Source organism: Tyto alba, unplaced genomic scaffold, assembly GCF_018691265.1.
Source record: "Tyto alba isolate M040663 unplaced genomic scaffold, T.alba_DEE_v4.0 Super-Scaffold_38, whole genome shotgun sequence".
Taxonomy (NCBI): domain Eukaryota; kingdom Metazoa; phylum Chordata; class Aves; order Strigiformes; family Tytonidae; genus Tyto; species Tyto alba.
Genome location: NW_024881313.1, coordinates 16913536 through 16928925, shown reverse-complemented (window position 1 = coordinate 16928925; position 15390 = coordinate 16913536). Strand labels below are relative to the sequence as shown.

At 36.9% G+C, this 15390-nt stretch overlaps 1 protein-coding gene across 7 annotated transcripts in view; it reads left to right on the top strand.

Moving 5' to 3' along the window:
* CDK14 (cyclin dependent kinase 14) overlaps positions 1-15390 on the top strand; it is a 320024-nt gene that overhangs the window by 99125 nt on the left and 205509 nt on the right. For all 7 annotated transcript variants that reach the window (XM_042801716.1, XM_032991372.2, XM_032991368.2 and 4 more), the window contains one exon: positions 7366-7445. In XM_042801716.1, the coding sequence (XP_042657650.1) occupies positions 7366-7445 (80 nt within the window). The remainder of the gene's footprint in view (positions 1-7365; positions 7446-15390) is intronic.

Here is a 15390-nt window from a genome sequence, read left to right as displayed (position 1 = left end):
CTTGATCTGTGGCACATAAATGTTGATGTGAGTTACGAGAGTCTGGAGAAAAGCTGCTGATAGCACAAGGGAGCTGCTGCCAACCAGAGCTCCTTACAAAGCAGTGTGGAGGCCTTGTATCCTTGCGCTGGGAACTCTGCATATAGCACTTAAGGGAAAAACCTGTGCTTTTGGCAATATTACAAGTTGGCATGGTTTCTGTCCTCTCCTCCCACTGTGTTCAATTGCCCTTCAAGGCAAAGAATTCAAAAAGATTACTTCGGTTAAAGTGATGTGATCTGTGACTGCTGCTTGCACAGCATGCATCTGGATTTTGAGAGGCAAGCCAATTGTATCTCCACTGCTGTGATCTTGATCTGCTTCTTACTTGTCCATGTGATTTTTCATGTACCTCTACGTTTTTTGGCACCTTTACTAAATTGCATGTGCTCAAAGTATTGCAAAAATGCATAGAATTTGTAACAGAGAGCTCAGTCAAAACATTTTTTGCCTAATTTCCTTACCAGAAAAGTACAATCTCAATTTATGCCTAATGAAATGCTTGTCCTAATAAATTCTGGTCCCTATCCCTTTTAACTATCAATATGAGGAATTGGTAGATCACAGAGCAGAACTCAGTAGAAGCTGATGCTGTCAATGAGAGCTCAAAGGCTGCAGATGTAGGGCAGTCCTTCAGTCAAGGTACCTTTCCCATTTCTGTTTGAAATCTGATTTTTATTTGTGTGTGTGTGTGTGTGTGTGTGTGTGTATTCAAGGTGATTCCAATGTGCACCCAAAGATAAAAGGTATTTTTTCAGCTAGCCAGGGCATTTTACATTTATATCCATCAAAGGCAGTACCTTTTACTATTAATCTGAAAATCAATAGGGAGTTTGTGGTATGAAGTGCAGATCTTAGAGAGAAATCATGCTCAGGAGGGCACCATGTTCTGCACCGGCTGCAGTTTCCATGCCCTGTTCTTCTTGGGAAAGCAGGGAATATTTGAATGATCAGTGAGAACTACCTGTGTTTGTTGTCGGCATGATGGATTGTAGTGTGCATTATGAATATATACATAACCATCATATTTCATATATATTTTTGTGGATGGCTGCTCAGAAGAAAAAGAATGACTTAAGTATTTTGATTTTTATATTTATGATGTTGAAACCTTCACTGGGGATGACTGACAGGACTAATTGCTGTTCTGACTTTTTAAGTTGCATAATTTTTTCTACTTGTCATGAAGCCTCCATGATTATTTCATTGTCTTTTCTTTTGTTTTTTGTGCAATCTATTGCATGTGCCATAGGCTTCGGATGGCCTGAAGAACTTGCCATGGTTTTGTCTGTCATGCTGTTGCTTTTTAGTCATTCCCCTAGCTTTACTCCATGTCAATGTGAGGCATTGTGTTCCCATGCTCCTTGATATGTTTCATGTGCAACAGTCCAGTTCACAGATAATATTTTCTTCATGTTTTGGCCAATTTATTTAGACTGAACATTACAAAATTGCTCTGATTCATGTTGCCTTGGTGACCTAAACTTTCTGAACTTTTTCTTCTATTTCTTGCAAACTGTGTGAAATCAGTGTTCATCTACAAATGAAACTTGTTTCATCTGAGCATACCAGATGGCTGGAAAAGGAATATATATTCATGGATTATGAAAAGGCATTTTATGGTTACTTACTAGAGCTTCCCAATTTTTTTTCTTCTTTTTTCCCCCTCAATTTTTTTAACTGATGTGCTTAACTGATTTTTGTAGGCTGCTTTTTACGATATATTTTAAAGTCATGACATGGGTTTGTAAAATGTGTACACAGATGCTCTTAAAAAAAATCTCTAGCATTCTAAATCTTTAATAAAAACAATAATTTCAAGTTGAACTATATACAAAACTAATGATAATTAGATGTTGAACTGAAATGCCAAATGGTGGAAAAAATTATTACAGTAGTGGAAGTACTAAAATAAGTTACTAAGATTCTGACTAGAAGATGAGTCATTGACTATATTCATCATCTATTGACTGAATTTCTCAGTGTTTAAAAGAAATATTGGGACATATTTCCACTATAGTTGTATATATAAAGAGAACTTTTCACTATATATGCTGTGCTTCAACCTGCAGAGCAGTTTACAGAGATGTCTTATCATTATTATCTCTTGTAGCAGGGCACGAAACTGAGGAAAGAAAAACTATTGTATTACTTACCACTACTGCACAGGAAAATGTGGTAGAAAAACTAGGATAGAACGTAGTTATATTGAAGTGCTAAAGTCATTGGATAGTAATTTGTTGTCACTGACGCACATATGCATGATTGGAATGGTAGACCAAATGCTAAACCAATTTGCCAACTAAATGCTGTTATGCACCAATGTATTTTCCAGTTAGCCGTGGAAAGGCATCTCGCAGAAGATCCCCTGTGACTGTCAGTCTGCAGTGTTGTAAGAGGCCACTTTACTTATAAGCAATACCACTATGTTTGTCTTCAAATTTTCTTTATATGAGCATTAGTGGGGCCCAAAGAGATGCGGGGTCTATGGAAGGGGACTGGTGCTGTGCATTCCTCTCCCTGCTGCCAGTCCCAGGTGATTTGCTTCTAGCAGGCATAGGTCAAATGTAGCTCCTGTGCTTAGGTGAGCCGCTGATGAGTTTGAACTGAATGATGTGGGCTGGGAGGTAGGGACAGGGACCTGGAGGTAAATGCTCTGGTGCTGCTCACCTACTCCTGTTTAAGTAGGGCTGCCACACTGTATGAGACTGTCTGAGTCCTGTGAAGAACAGGATCCCTGAGTTCCAGTGACAAGACTGATTAATAATTTAAATCTTCATTTCCCTTGGAACTCTTTGATCTTCTACTTTGCAGCCCTAATAAACGTCAGCATTATGAAGTATCTTTAATCCACTGGCTTCTTCTTAAACAAGGTAACTTTTGTTTAGGATGAAGGTAAAAGATGGTGGGAGTCAAAAAGAGAAATTGGAGAGCTGTGTTAGTCCCTTTAGTATTTGCACCATAGGGCTTTATTTGGATTGCAAGTGATTTTTGTAAACTACAAACATAAGTCCTTTTCAGTAAGAAAAGTATAATATAAACCATGTTTACACTGAATTGTCTTTTATGATAATTATTAAAAGAAGTGTTGCCTTCAATGTGGAGTTAGTTATCCATTGGTAGAATAATCAGAGGTGACTAAACCAACAGTGAATTTGCCTCTGTCAGGATTCTTCAAAGGAAAATTCTGGCAGAGCCTGTTTTCATCAGGCCATTATGGTCTGTTTGGGATTTTAGACCTCTGTTTGTGACACTAATATTGCTACAGAGTAGATCTGATTAGATATTCTCAGGCTTTGGTCATCAAACTTTGAGCTTTTCATGTAAATGAATATTCAACAATTGAGAGTTACTTTTCTTCATAAGAATTAATTTATTGAAATGTGTGTCACAAATAAGAACATCGTCCCCATACTGTCTACTGATTTTTCTTTGCAGAAGTGTTCCCAAGCTTAGCACTTGTTTGAGTTATAAACTCAGCCTCAACTTCAGCCAGTGGTAAAACTGTATTAATCTGATTGAAATCAGTGGCAGATTTTATGTTAATCGACTCTTTTAAGTGTGTTATATTTAGAACATTTATTGCATCTAAATATAACTGAAGGACTTGAGAAAATAGTGTTATTGTACTCTTTTGTTCTCTATGTGGCATCATCAGCATTATCCCAGTGAAGCCAATTAAATCATCAGTTACTTCATATTCATCACTATTATATGTTCTTAATGATGCATTAAAGCATTAAATAATTTATAATCTTCTCTACTTTATCATAAAATGGTCATTTTTAAAAATGTTTTTTATTTTGGTAATGCTGATATGTGCTGTTTTAGAAGAGGCAGAATGACATGCTATTAGCTTTTTCGGTAATATCTGGATCATTTGTATGTTTTATAATATACAAACTGTTACTATATGCCATATAAACCAATTTGGATTCATTTTTCTTTTGCCTACATTGCATATAAAATCAGAAATTTATTAGAAGGGATTATGTAATATTAAAATACTGAATTTCTATAAATTGGAAAACTGTCCATCAGCTGCTAAGTAGATTTGTGTGATCATTATAAAAGCTTCAGGACTTCTGTCCTTTCTCTAAAGATTTTTGAATGAGAGAAAGAGAGAGCAAGTTAGTTTAGGAAGGAGAATGGCTTGTAAGTTAGGAAATAGAAATTTTATAACCAATATTGTCCTTAATAGAAACTAATGAGGCAGTTGACAGGATGGGCAAGGATGATAAGTGAAATCCTTGACCTAGCTAAGGATGTTGTTTTGAGAATGTGTGAAATAGTTTACTTTGGATGGTGAGCAAGAGAGGTGGTTTAATGAATCCTATATGTTAAAAGGGGCAGCAGTGTTGCCTTTTCACTGTCTAAAAGGCTGTCTGCCTGTCAGTTTTTCTGGTTTTCTACTTGTTTTTGAAAATAATTAAAATACTGAGCATGCTTTGAAAGTTGTGGAAGACAAATATGAAGTAATATCTGGGAGGAATTCTGCTGACCTTATATGATCACTACTGAAGACTGCAAAGACAAGTTCTTATAGGTTGCAGAGGTAATTTTCTCCAGGTCTCTCTTTCTCAGTCTTGTTTCTAAGGAAATTGCCACATTATTTTGGCACACCATAACAAGATTCAGCGTACAATTTCATGACATAGATGGCTTGATCCCATGGCTCATTGCTTCTCAAGAGGTGGTCCCTGTTCTTCTCATATATTTTCTAGTGGGTTTTGCTTTTAAAATGTGAAAAATGCCTTTATCGTTTTTTAATATATGATTTAGTTCTTTTGGAAGGGCCAGTCTTCTCCTACTTACTCTCCCTAAGCAGTCTCACTGTAGGATCTAGCAGGAATGAGAGCAAATACAAGACAGTGACAGGAGTGTGTGGCAGGGATTTAGTGGGAGCAAGGCTATACCCTAAGGTAGCCCTTAGCTCCTCTCTGCAGCATCAGCTAACTGCATCCTGAGATTGCATCAGTGGGAGAATAGTTAAAGGATGTGAATATATACACACCTGTCTTTTTTAATTGATGATACTTCATCGTTTCTCACCTCTCCAGTTTTATATGCTCCTGTTAATAGAAAATTAGCTGAAAAAAAAGGTTTTAATGACTGGGTAGTAAATGAGAATAATGAGGCTGGTTTATTCTGGAGGTTACAGATTGAGATATTGGAGATAAATAATACTAAAGGGGAGAATGAAATCCCAGAGGAACACTACTTGAGATTAGTTTGATCATGTCGACAGTATTAAGAGTTGCCATGATGCCTATCAAGATGATGACAGGTACCAATGACAAAGTAGCAGTGATAACTAAATAGCACAGCCCACCTACTGTGTTCAATTGTGAATTCTTCAAAATGAGTTCCATACTGTTGCTGTTTGTGTTATTTACTCCTCTTAATGAATCAACAGTCCGAAGAAGTTCAGATTAAAAAGAACATGATCTACACAATGCTGTGTGCTATTTTCCTATCTCGCTGGCAAAGAGACTCCACATCCCTGTTTCCTTAGCACCTCCTTGATCTGCTTTTTTCCACTGTATTCTGCACTGCCTTCTCTGAACACATCTGTCCTGTTCTTGATCTGAAAAATTATCTTGCTTTTCTTATTTAAATTCCTCCTACACAGTTGTGCAGTCACCTATTGTAAAATAATCAAGTTATCCAGGTATCTAACTTATTTATATGTATGTGATAGGTAGGGTGGTGTATTGACAAAGGAATTGAAAACTACACATGTATATGAACCGCATGTCTTTCATCAGTCTTTTTGCTTCTGCTTTTATTATGTTTTTTTCTCCTGTCTGTGCATGACACATGAAGTTATTTGGGGCAAGGCTTATCTTTTTCTGATGCCAGAAGTCCCGTTTAAATCTAAACAAAAAAAATATATAAGGCAATTATAAGGAGAAATCCAGATAATGCTGTAGGGTTAAGCTGATAATTGTCTTTCAACCGTGACTGACGGCCCGAGACTTGAACTGGTGCCCATGTGAAGTGTTATGAATAGTTAGAAGGTGATGAGCAAGCCATCTTCTGATAACCAGGGTTTCTTAAGTTTCTCAGAGTCATTACTCAATGCTGTGTATAGGGCTAATGAGATTCTGGCAATTGTAGAAGAATAATAATGAGAAGAAAAAAGATGGTAGCCATCCTGTCACTGAACTAATCTAACTGCAAAAATTAAAAGCCTGAGGGAGAAGATGAATTCAGGCTTGGTAGGTGTCCATATCATCTTGCTTAGAAAACTTAATAATACATCTAGAGCTCAATGCAATAGGGAGTTGCCTCCATGACTATTGGAGTATGAAAGCTCCAGTGCTTCCTTGGGCTTTGTGTCTGTAAAGGCTAATTTGTTTTTACAGAAAGAAATTGCAGTAGAAATAGTAGTAATAATATTATTTTATTAATAATAATTATACTGTTATTATTATTGGCAACTGTATTATGCCTTTTCGGTAATCTGTCCTCACCATTGCTTGTAATACCTGGTGAGTCTATTAAAATTTCAGAGTATGAGTTTGTTCTTGAGAAGGGTAATTGATATTAGTTTTTACCTTTCATTCAGTTTTTGTGAGAATAACTTTGGATAAACTGAACCAACTGGATTTTTTTGCAAGGCATTGAATGTGATTCACGTGTGCTGAAATTTTGAATGCCAGAAGTGAAACCAGACAAACATTTTAAATTAGAGTGACCTATTGTGAAGTTTTGTCCCTTGGAGCACAAAATATTTTTAAGTTTATAAATGACAGTCATCATAATCTAAAACTAGCCTGGGCCATGTAGTCAAGAATGTGCCTTAGGAACAATCCTGCCCTAATGGGAAATGGCCCGAATGACTTAAAAAGTATTTCCCATCTCAAACTTCCATAGCTTTTTGAGGGTGATAATTATGAGTGTGATGCACTGGGAAGGAAGTAATAAGTATAAATATGGATATACTGCAAGTGGGGTGATGGATGAAAATCATATGCCTTTTTCTTTGAACAATTTGGTCAAATAAAGGACAGATACTTTAAAGCCATATTTTACAATGTGATACTTCTTAACAAAGCTTCAGTTTAGTGCTGTGATAGAAAGGAAACAGACTGACTCACAGAAAACTGAGATCATTTCTTGGATTGCATCTGAGTGTGAAAATATAAAGTTGACATTATGGAAGCTATGAAGTGTTTCTTACAGTGCTAAAAAAGAATGACTGGCATTGAGAAGAAGAAATTGAATAAGTACATGATGGGAAACAAGTTCTATTATGCGAAAAACTGTTTCTGCTTTAATTTTTTTTTTATTTCTCCTTCCCCTCCTCTCTTTCCTTTTCAGGGTAAATGGAAAGCTGGTGGCATTGAAGGTGATTAGATTACAAGAAGAAGAAGGAACCCCGTTTACTGCTATCAGGGAAGGTATGCACTTGCTTTTAGCGATTATATGTGGTTTTTTTTTTTTTTTTTTATTGTAGTCATATTGCACTACTTTTATCTGTTCCATGCTATAGTGAATAGCTTAAGAATTCAAATTATATCGTTATGTTCTTGGTAAGAAGAAACTTTGGTGCTTCCAAAACAAAGCTTCTGGTGTGGGAGTTCTTGTTAAAAAATGCAGCTCTGCCTCTGCTTTGGCTCCTGTTAGATTTACTATACAAATGAGTACTTAAGAGCGTGTTTAAGGTGGGTGTGAGAAGTCACTCTGGAAGATGAGGGAACTGTGTAAGTAGTACTTCTTGCCTGCAGTCAACACCTCAGATGAAGGTAGCTGTAATTTTTCATATACCCAGAGCATGAAGTGAAGAAAAGCATGTCTTGATGAAGGCCATCAGAAGATAAGGGAGCAAAAATACAGGCATCTTGGAAGCTGTGTGTAGTTTGGGATCAGCTTTTGTTTGGTTTTCCTCCCCCATGGCCTCTAACTTGCGTGGCTTGGGAATGGCTCTTCTCCAGTGGGCTCAGAGATGCCTGTTACACTTTCTGCTCTGCTCCTTTGTCCTTCCTTGTCAGTCTCTTGTGGTCCCTAGTGATGGTTGCTTTAACTGAGCTTGCCTGTGTCAAGCTCCTTTGCAGAAATGGCTGGATGTGCCTTCTGTGCATGGGCTTCCTCTCTTAGAATGAGCCTTGGTAGAGCAATAATAAACAATTCACCATCACACCACTGATTGAGACTCGGCTGAAGTTCGTAGTGAACTAAAGGGAAAAGATGGTTGCAGCTTTTGAGGGACCTTTTAAAACCATGCTACTTTGGCGTAATTCCCAAGGTGGGTTGAGCCGGGGAGATACCAGAACATCAGCACTCACAGGGTCCGCAGCATGGCCCTGCGTGGGAGGTGTGTGGCTATGTGGCAGTCACTGCCACAGTCCCAGCAACTGCAGCTCCCTTGTCCCTTGCTGCTGCCTATGTTCCTGAAGCCATCCATGTGCCATATGTCTGTCTGTACATTGAGCCTGTTTTGGCGTGGACTGGGCAAAAAAAAAAAAATTCATGTTTCATGTGATCGACACCCTGAAGTTAGAAGCCTTCAAAGTACTGTGGATTTTCATCCCAAGGTTGTGCATTTTAAAAGGGGCTCTTTGGCAAAGGAGGGAAAACCATGGATGGCCAATTTATGAAGGAATTTCAGCAATTCTTCTGTACTGCTTTGTTTGAATAATAATTATTGAATGATCTGACACATTTATTCATAATTATACGTATTTTATATGTGAGCTGTCTGTCCCCACAGCAGTGCCATGATAACGAGGTGTGCAGAGGGTTACGAGTGCAGCTTTCAGTATTTGTAATGCCAAGCTCAAGGTGTAACAGCCTGTATTTCAAATATGTTTACTGTTCTTCAGGTTTTTAGTTGATATGATACTGACTTGATAAGAAAATAATAGATACAGCTTTCTTGCACCTTTTTAGTGACACTTAAAAGATTTTTTTAATGTGAGCTTGGTCTAGATGAAAGTTTATAGCGTTAGAACTGTCAAATACAGTATAATGTGTTTTCCTTTATAAATAGTTTGTTGAATGAGTGCAGTATAAATAAGTATGCATTAGGAGCAAGAACAGAGATTTTTCTACTTGATTTTTTTTTTTTTAATTATAAATGCACACTTGCATGAAAATACTTTTCATACTGTCACTGGAGAAGTTTTCTTTTTAGCTGTGACTACAGCACTGTGGTTGAAGCCAGTTAAAATTCTGTTACTTTACAGTAGACCAATCTCTTGTCCAGAAAAGCTCTTAAAGTTATTGATTAATATATATATTCTTAAGTATGTGGTCCCTTACTGATTTTGATGTGACCGTATGCATCAACTATATTTCTAAGTGCTCATCTAGGCTGGGACTAGATCCAAAGAGTATTAGACTAATGAGAGTATTTTTTCTTGACTTCTGTAGACTCTTGATTAGGTGGGGTCAAACTCAGGTTATAGACTGTTTATGGGTTGGGTTTTTTTGGTAAATGTAATCCCATCTCCTGGGTAGTGGAACTTCATTCAGATCTGTAGGAGCTATTGGTAGAAATACAGTCTTGTATGTTTTATATCATGTAGTCAGGCATACATGATGACTAAGATGGGAAGGGGACAAATCAGGATCTAGTTAGACTTTGGCTTTCCTGTTTGTTTTGATTTTGTCAGAAACAAATACTGGGGATGCAGAAGTAAGGAAGGCTGTATTCCAAATGTAACTTTCAGAAGGTAATCTCAGTGATGTTGTGCCAAACCTGTATTTGACAGTAATGCTACAGCTGTGAACTTCATTAGGAGGACCCAAGGAAGCTGTTGCTTTCCTCTTAGCAACATCTAATCCATCTTGGACATGTTGGGTTCTGTAATGCAGCTGTGGCTGATCGTGGCTACACGGGTGGGAAAAAAAAAAAAAAAAAAGGAAAAAAGGAATGCTTGTATAAGCTCTTGAAGTTATCTGGTCAGTTTGATATGGAAAACCAGTAAGAATGGGACACTGTTAAGCAGATTTTTCTTGATCTCCATTGGCTGACTGAGAGTTCCAGCCCTATAATTTAGACTGGGACAATTAGAACAAGGACAAATACTGCTGAAGATAATATCAACTTCTCATTTCAGTTATCTGACTAGTGTTGCTCTAATAAAAAAAATGCTTGTATTGTATCATGGGCCAGAGGTCTGTTGGAGGGCGTTTCTTTCCAAAGTATTTCATAATGGAGAAGCCAGGCAGGTCTTGACCTTGACTTATTCCTTATTTTCTAACTTTCCATCAATGAAAAGCAAATTCAGGCAGAAGTCTAGTTATTTGTAAATTAAAACTACCGTAAGCAAATTGTTTAACATTTCTCATGGCTCCTTGGGTAAAGCAGAGAGAGAAAAATAGCATTATGCACTGTTCTCCTAATGGGGATGCTGTGTGATGTTAATTAGGGGGAAGTTACAGGCTGAAATCTTAAGCAGTGGTCATGCTGAGGGAATTTTGTAGCTATCTGTGTACAGGGAAAAATATTGCTACTGTTGTCACAGCAGCAGAATGAAGCTCAAAGGAGGACAAAGCTACAAAGAAAAAAGACTAAGAGAAGTAGGAGAATGCAGGTTATAAATATGGAATATGTGACTGCAGAAACAACCACTAACTTAGTTGAAACAAAAAATGGAAGAAAAAGTAAAAAAAAAAAAAACAACCAAACAAACAAAAAAAACCAAAACAAAACCCCAAAACAAACAGTAAAATTGCATAAGAAAAATCATAGGTAATATTAAGGACTGGGGGAGGTTATTTGAAACTTTGATAAAGCTTAGAAAGTAATTCTGCTTTTACAGCAGATGTGGGTTTATGTCTTCTACCATTTATCAAAGTTACATAGGTTTGAATGAAAGTGGATAAATGTGTCTTATGAGTGCTGCTTAGCGCTCTGTTGAATTTCTAGAACAAAATTTAGAAGTAGCCTGTGCTAAATGTTCTTTCAACTTGATCTGAGTCAGTTGTGCCAATTTAGGGGTGCATTTGTTTAGTGGCATGCAGTTTACAGGATGTTTCTCTCTGAATTTGACTCACTTAGTCTGGGATAATCTAATTTACCTTTGAAGAGCCTGAAAAAAAAAGGGGAAAAAAAAGAGAAAAAAAGCGCAACTGATTGAGGTGTATACCTAAGTGGGTTAAACCTATATGATTTTCTGATCGCATATATGAGTGGCACAGGCCACTATATTACTGTTGTATTCTAAATGTGCGTGCAACTGTGGTAACAGACAGTATAGAGTCTGGAAGTCAATTATACACTATTTTCTCATTTAAACTAAATTTGGTAGAATACAGATTGGGAAACAATTTATTTTCTGTGTTAGTGTAGTTATGGTTTATTCTTTTACTATAACTCTTATTATCAGCTGTTCAGAGATGTTTCAGCATCACTGCACCCAGCAGAAAAATTCACTGACCTTAACTTTTATCTCAGATATTTCATTCCCCGAATTTCCTGCGATATCATATGTTCATCTAGGCTAAATATTGAACTGTTTGGTAGATTCTAATTCTGGAAACAGCTTGATTTACAATTCTGTGGTTATCTTGTGTGATTTCTGAGTAATAATATTCCTTATATCCAGCATGACAAAGATTTTGCTTTTTGGGTATTCATGTGGACAAATATTCCTTGGTTTTGTCACTACCTTTCTTGTGAGGTTAACTTGCTTACTGTATTCCTTCCTTGGGCAGCAAAATTATTTCTTCCCCATCCTAATGGTGAAAACTGTTCTGTATTTGGTTTTCATTTTCCACGCTTGAAAATATTGCTGCTCCTTTGCTTAGCTTAATTAGATTTACTATTAGTAATGTAACACTAGTCTAGTGTTTTAGTATATGGTAATGTTTCATTTCCCATACTCCTAGATGATGTTTCAAAGCATCATCCAAACCAAGCATGCTTTGTAGATATTTCTGTACTTTGCAGTTTAAATGCCATGATTAGGTAACACTTAGTTTATTTATTTTTACTAATTTTTTATATTTACATCTTGTAATTAATATGTATTTGTACCTATTTATGTTTCACATTTAAAAGTGTTCAGGTCAGAGACTCTATCTTCAGTTTGACAGATGCTGAGATAATAATTTTCCATCTACTCCAGTGTGAAGGCTGTTACCTTAATGCTGCATATGAATAGCAGTGTACAAAAGTAGCACAGAAATGCTTTGGAAACAGCCAGCTATCTTGCATTATAAAACGGCAAAGAACACAGGATTTGCTTAATCAATTTCTTTAATTTAAATTTTTAAAGGCAGTTCAGCATGCATACTGAATAAGTATGTATTGTGACTAGTGGGAGGAAACTTAAATGCATTTCAGTGTCAGTATAGAGCAGGGAGGAGAGATGCTTAATTCTTGGCCACAAACCATCTTCAGAGTTTCAGGCCTCTTCCATCCATATCTCACTGTGTGCTAAGAGGGAAGAAGAGAAACAAAAAATGGAAACCTTAAATGGTCTATGAAAGAAATGCAAATCTGCCTTTATGCCCCAGACCAGGCAGACTTCCTGAGGTTGTGAGTTTTTCTGAGGCAGTCCCTTCTGAAGTTATCGGGCTGGAGGGGATAAATCTTCATGAAACTTTTATCTGTGGAAAACTGAAGTGGAGTAACTGCTAAGAAAGTACAGGGAAGATCAGCAGTTTGCTGAGAGCGAGCTCTTACCTAAGTGAATGTGTAATTTATTGCACAATGTTCCTAATGGGTGCACAATGGAAAATACTGCTTTGTAGTAACAGTACTGCAAGTTATGTAAAGCAGCTGTGCTTCTGTGTTATCCAAGAGAAACAGCAGAGTCTGTACAGATACCATTTAAGGAAATGCTACAGAAAATTATATTTTTACTCAGTAGGTATAATTCTTGTGACCTCACATCGAATTTTTACCTTAGTTACTGCACGCACTTCCCAGCTCAGTGATTTTTGACTGATATATAGCATAATGATCTTTACAACTTTAAGTCAACAAATGACCTCATGGCACTGGTTAGATGACTCATGATGATAAGCCTCCTGTTCATTGTATTAGACTAAGTCTGGAAGGTTGTATGATGTAGGTCAAGGGCACAGTGAAACAGTGTTTGCCTTTTTTTTAAGAGTCGTTGATTGATATACCTGTAGAAGGTAAACATGAAAATTGCAATGGGAATCCCATCTTCATCTGACAGTAAAGAGTAAAAGGTTAATATTTTTGGAAGTTAATTCATCCTCTTATAAAAAATAAACCTATTCTTCCTTTTATGCAAGGTTTTTAAGTTTGTTTTTTTTTTTTTTTTTTTTTTTAAATTAAGGAAGCTTGATAGCTGCTTTCTTTTGAATGATATGAGTTTGGAGGACTTTCACATTTCCGTCATGAAGTCCAGTCAAGAAATTTAAATTTCCATAACTGAAATGCCTAAAAGCTTCATATGTGTCTGGCTCAACAAGCCTCAGAGAATTTAAAGAGATTACATTTAAGATTATGAAGATGTAACTATTCTGAGCATACATGTCACATGTGCTACTGTAGGGGTTTTGTGTCTTTATATTTTTAGAGTCTGAGGATAGGTTCACTCTCCCCAGAAGCCACATTGCTTTGGAGCATTTAAGTAAAAAAAGAAAAGGACAGTATCTTGGCCGTAGCTTGGGGAGCTCTTTCATTGCCTACAGAATTGGCAGATCTGGTGCCTACTGCAGGCTAAATAGCTACAGCTCAATTAACTGTAAAGTCCCTGCAATGCCAATGCAGCTTGTAGTCAGAACAGCTTTGTTTTTCAGTGCTGTTAAAAATAACACACACAAGCCAAGAACCTCTGGGACACTTCGTTGCTGGATATTTAAGGTCAAGAAGTATTCAAAAGTAACGAAACTCCAGCAATTTTAATATCTCTGTCTGGTCTCTTTCTGCAGCCTCTATCCAAACTGTATGCTTCCTCAAAATAAAAAGTGAATGCAAGATTTCCAAATTAAGACAGGTCGGGCTTCAAAAACTACAGTATATGTGGAAAGGATGTTCCTGTGGCCTTTCTTATGAAATGAAGTAATTTTAAAATTTCCAAGACTTTTGGATGTTGTATTAAATATGCTATCGTATTGTAGAGAAGTGTATATTCATCCTTACTTATTAATAATGGAAAAATTACCTTTATTTTCTGGAGTTTTTATGACTGAACACTTTTTCAATGTCTCAGATTTTCAGCCATATTTCATTTGTGCTTTCTTCTGCATGTGTACTTGTGTGCATTTGTGTACGTCTGAGAGAAGCACGTTAGAACCTCGGTGATATGGCGCTTCAAAGCAGCAGGAGCTTTCGTCTTCATTCTGCTTTCCCTCCTGCTGTTTTCCCCAGCCCTGACTGGCTGCTAATTTTTAGACAGTATTCATTTGCCTTTCTCTGAAAGCAATTGAACTGACTGGCTGAAACAGGTGAACTGAATTTCTGGTCATCTCAGATGAACGTGGGAGTTTACAGTTTTCCAATCTCACATACAGTGCAAGTAGTTACTGTGATGTTATTGTGTCCTGCTTTTCAGTGTGTCCAAATCACTCTGTGCTACTTCCTCACTTCTTTTTGATAGATCAAACAAGGTCTTCTGCCCATGTAGGGTGCTCTGAAATAGAATAGATTGATAAAGTCTGTCCTGCTTGTTTCTTTGTTCCTTGCTATTCATAGACTGAGCATACCCTTTCCTTTTTTTTCTTTTTCCCCTTCTTTTTTTTTCTTTCACCCTGTAACAAATTGGTGGTTCTCACAATTATAAAACCTTCAGGAGAGCTGGGATTACATAAATGCAACATAAATGATGGTGTTTTCCTTTGAGAATTGTGATATAAATTTTAAACTTTATAATGAACTCCCATCATGTGGGAGAAGTGTCATGCTTTTCTGAAAAGTACAAATGAAAATTCCAAATTATCCATCTTCATAGAGCTAAATTTGTTCCACAGAATATTCTGTCCCGTCTGTCCTCCTCTCATTCCCCATCCAATATTTTATCTGTAGCCTGCTGAGATGGAGCATGGCTGTATCAATTGAATCTTCATTCAGTACTTTTGATGTGCAAACTGTGACCTTCTGGCTTTTGTTCTTGGGCACAGTTCAAGCAAGAAAAGAATGGGGTGACACTTTGCGGATTTTTTGAATTTAATTTTTTTTAAATATCATTTTACCATCAAGAATCCTTTCCTCATCCTTGTTATCAGTTAGCTTAATGGTAGACCTTTCAGACTCTGACCTACTTCCACTGAAAAAGTTGTCTGTGCATCTTCAGTATTCACATGGAAGGTGTTAGATAAGTGATCTCATGCTAGTTTATGTGCTAGAAGGCTACAAATCCATTAGTTCTGGGGTGCTATTGAACTCTTTTCAGTAAGTCTCTGACTTGGCTTTTGGCCCTG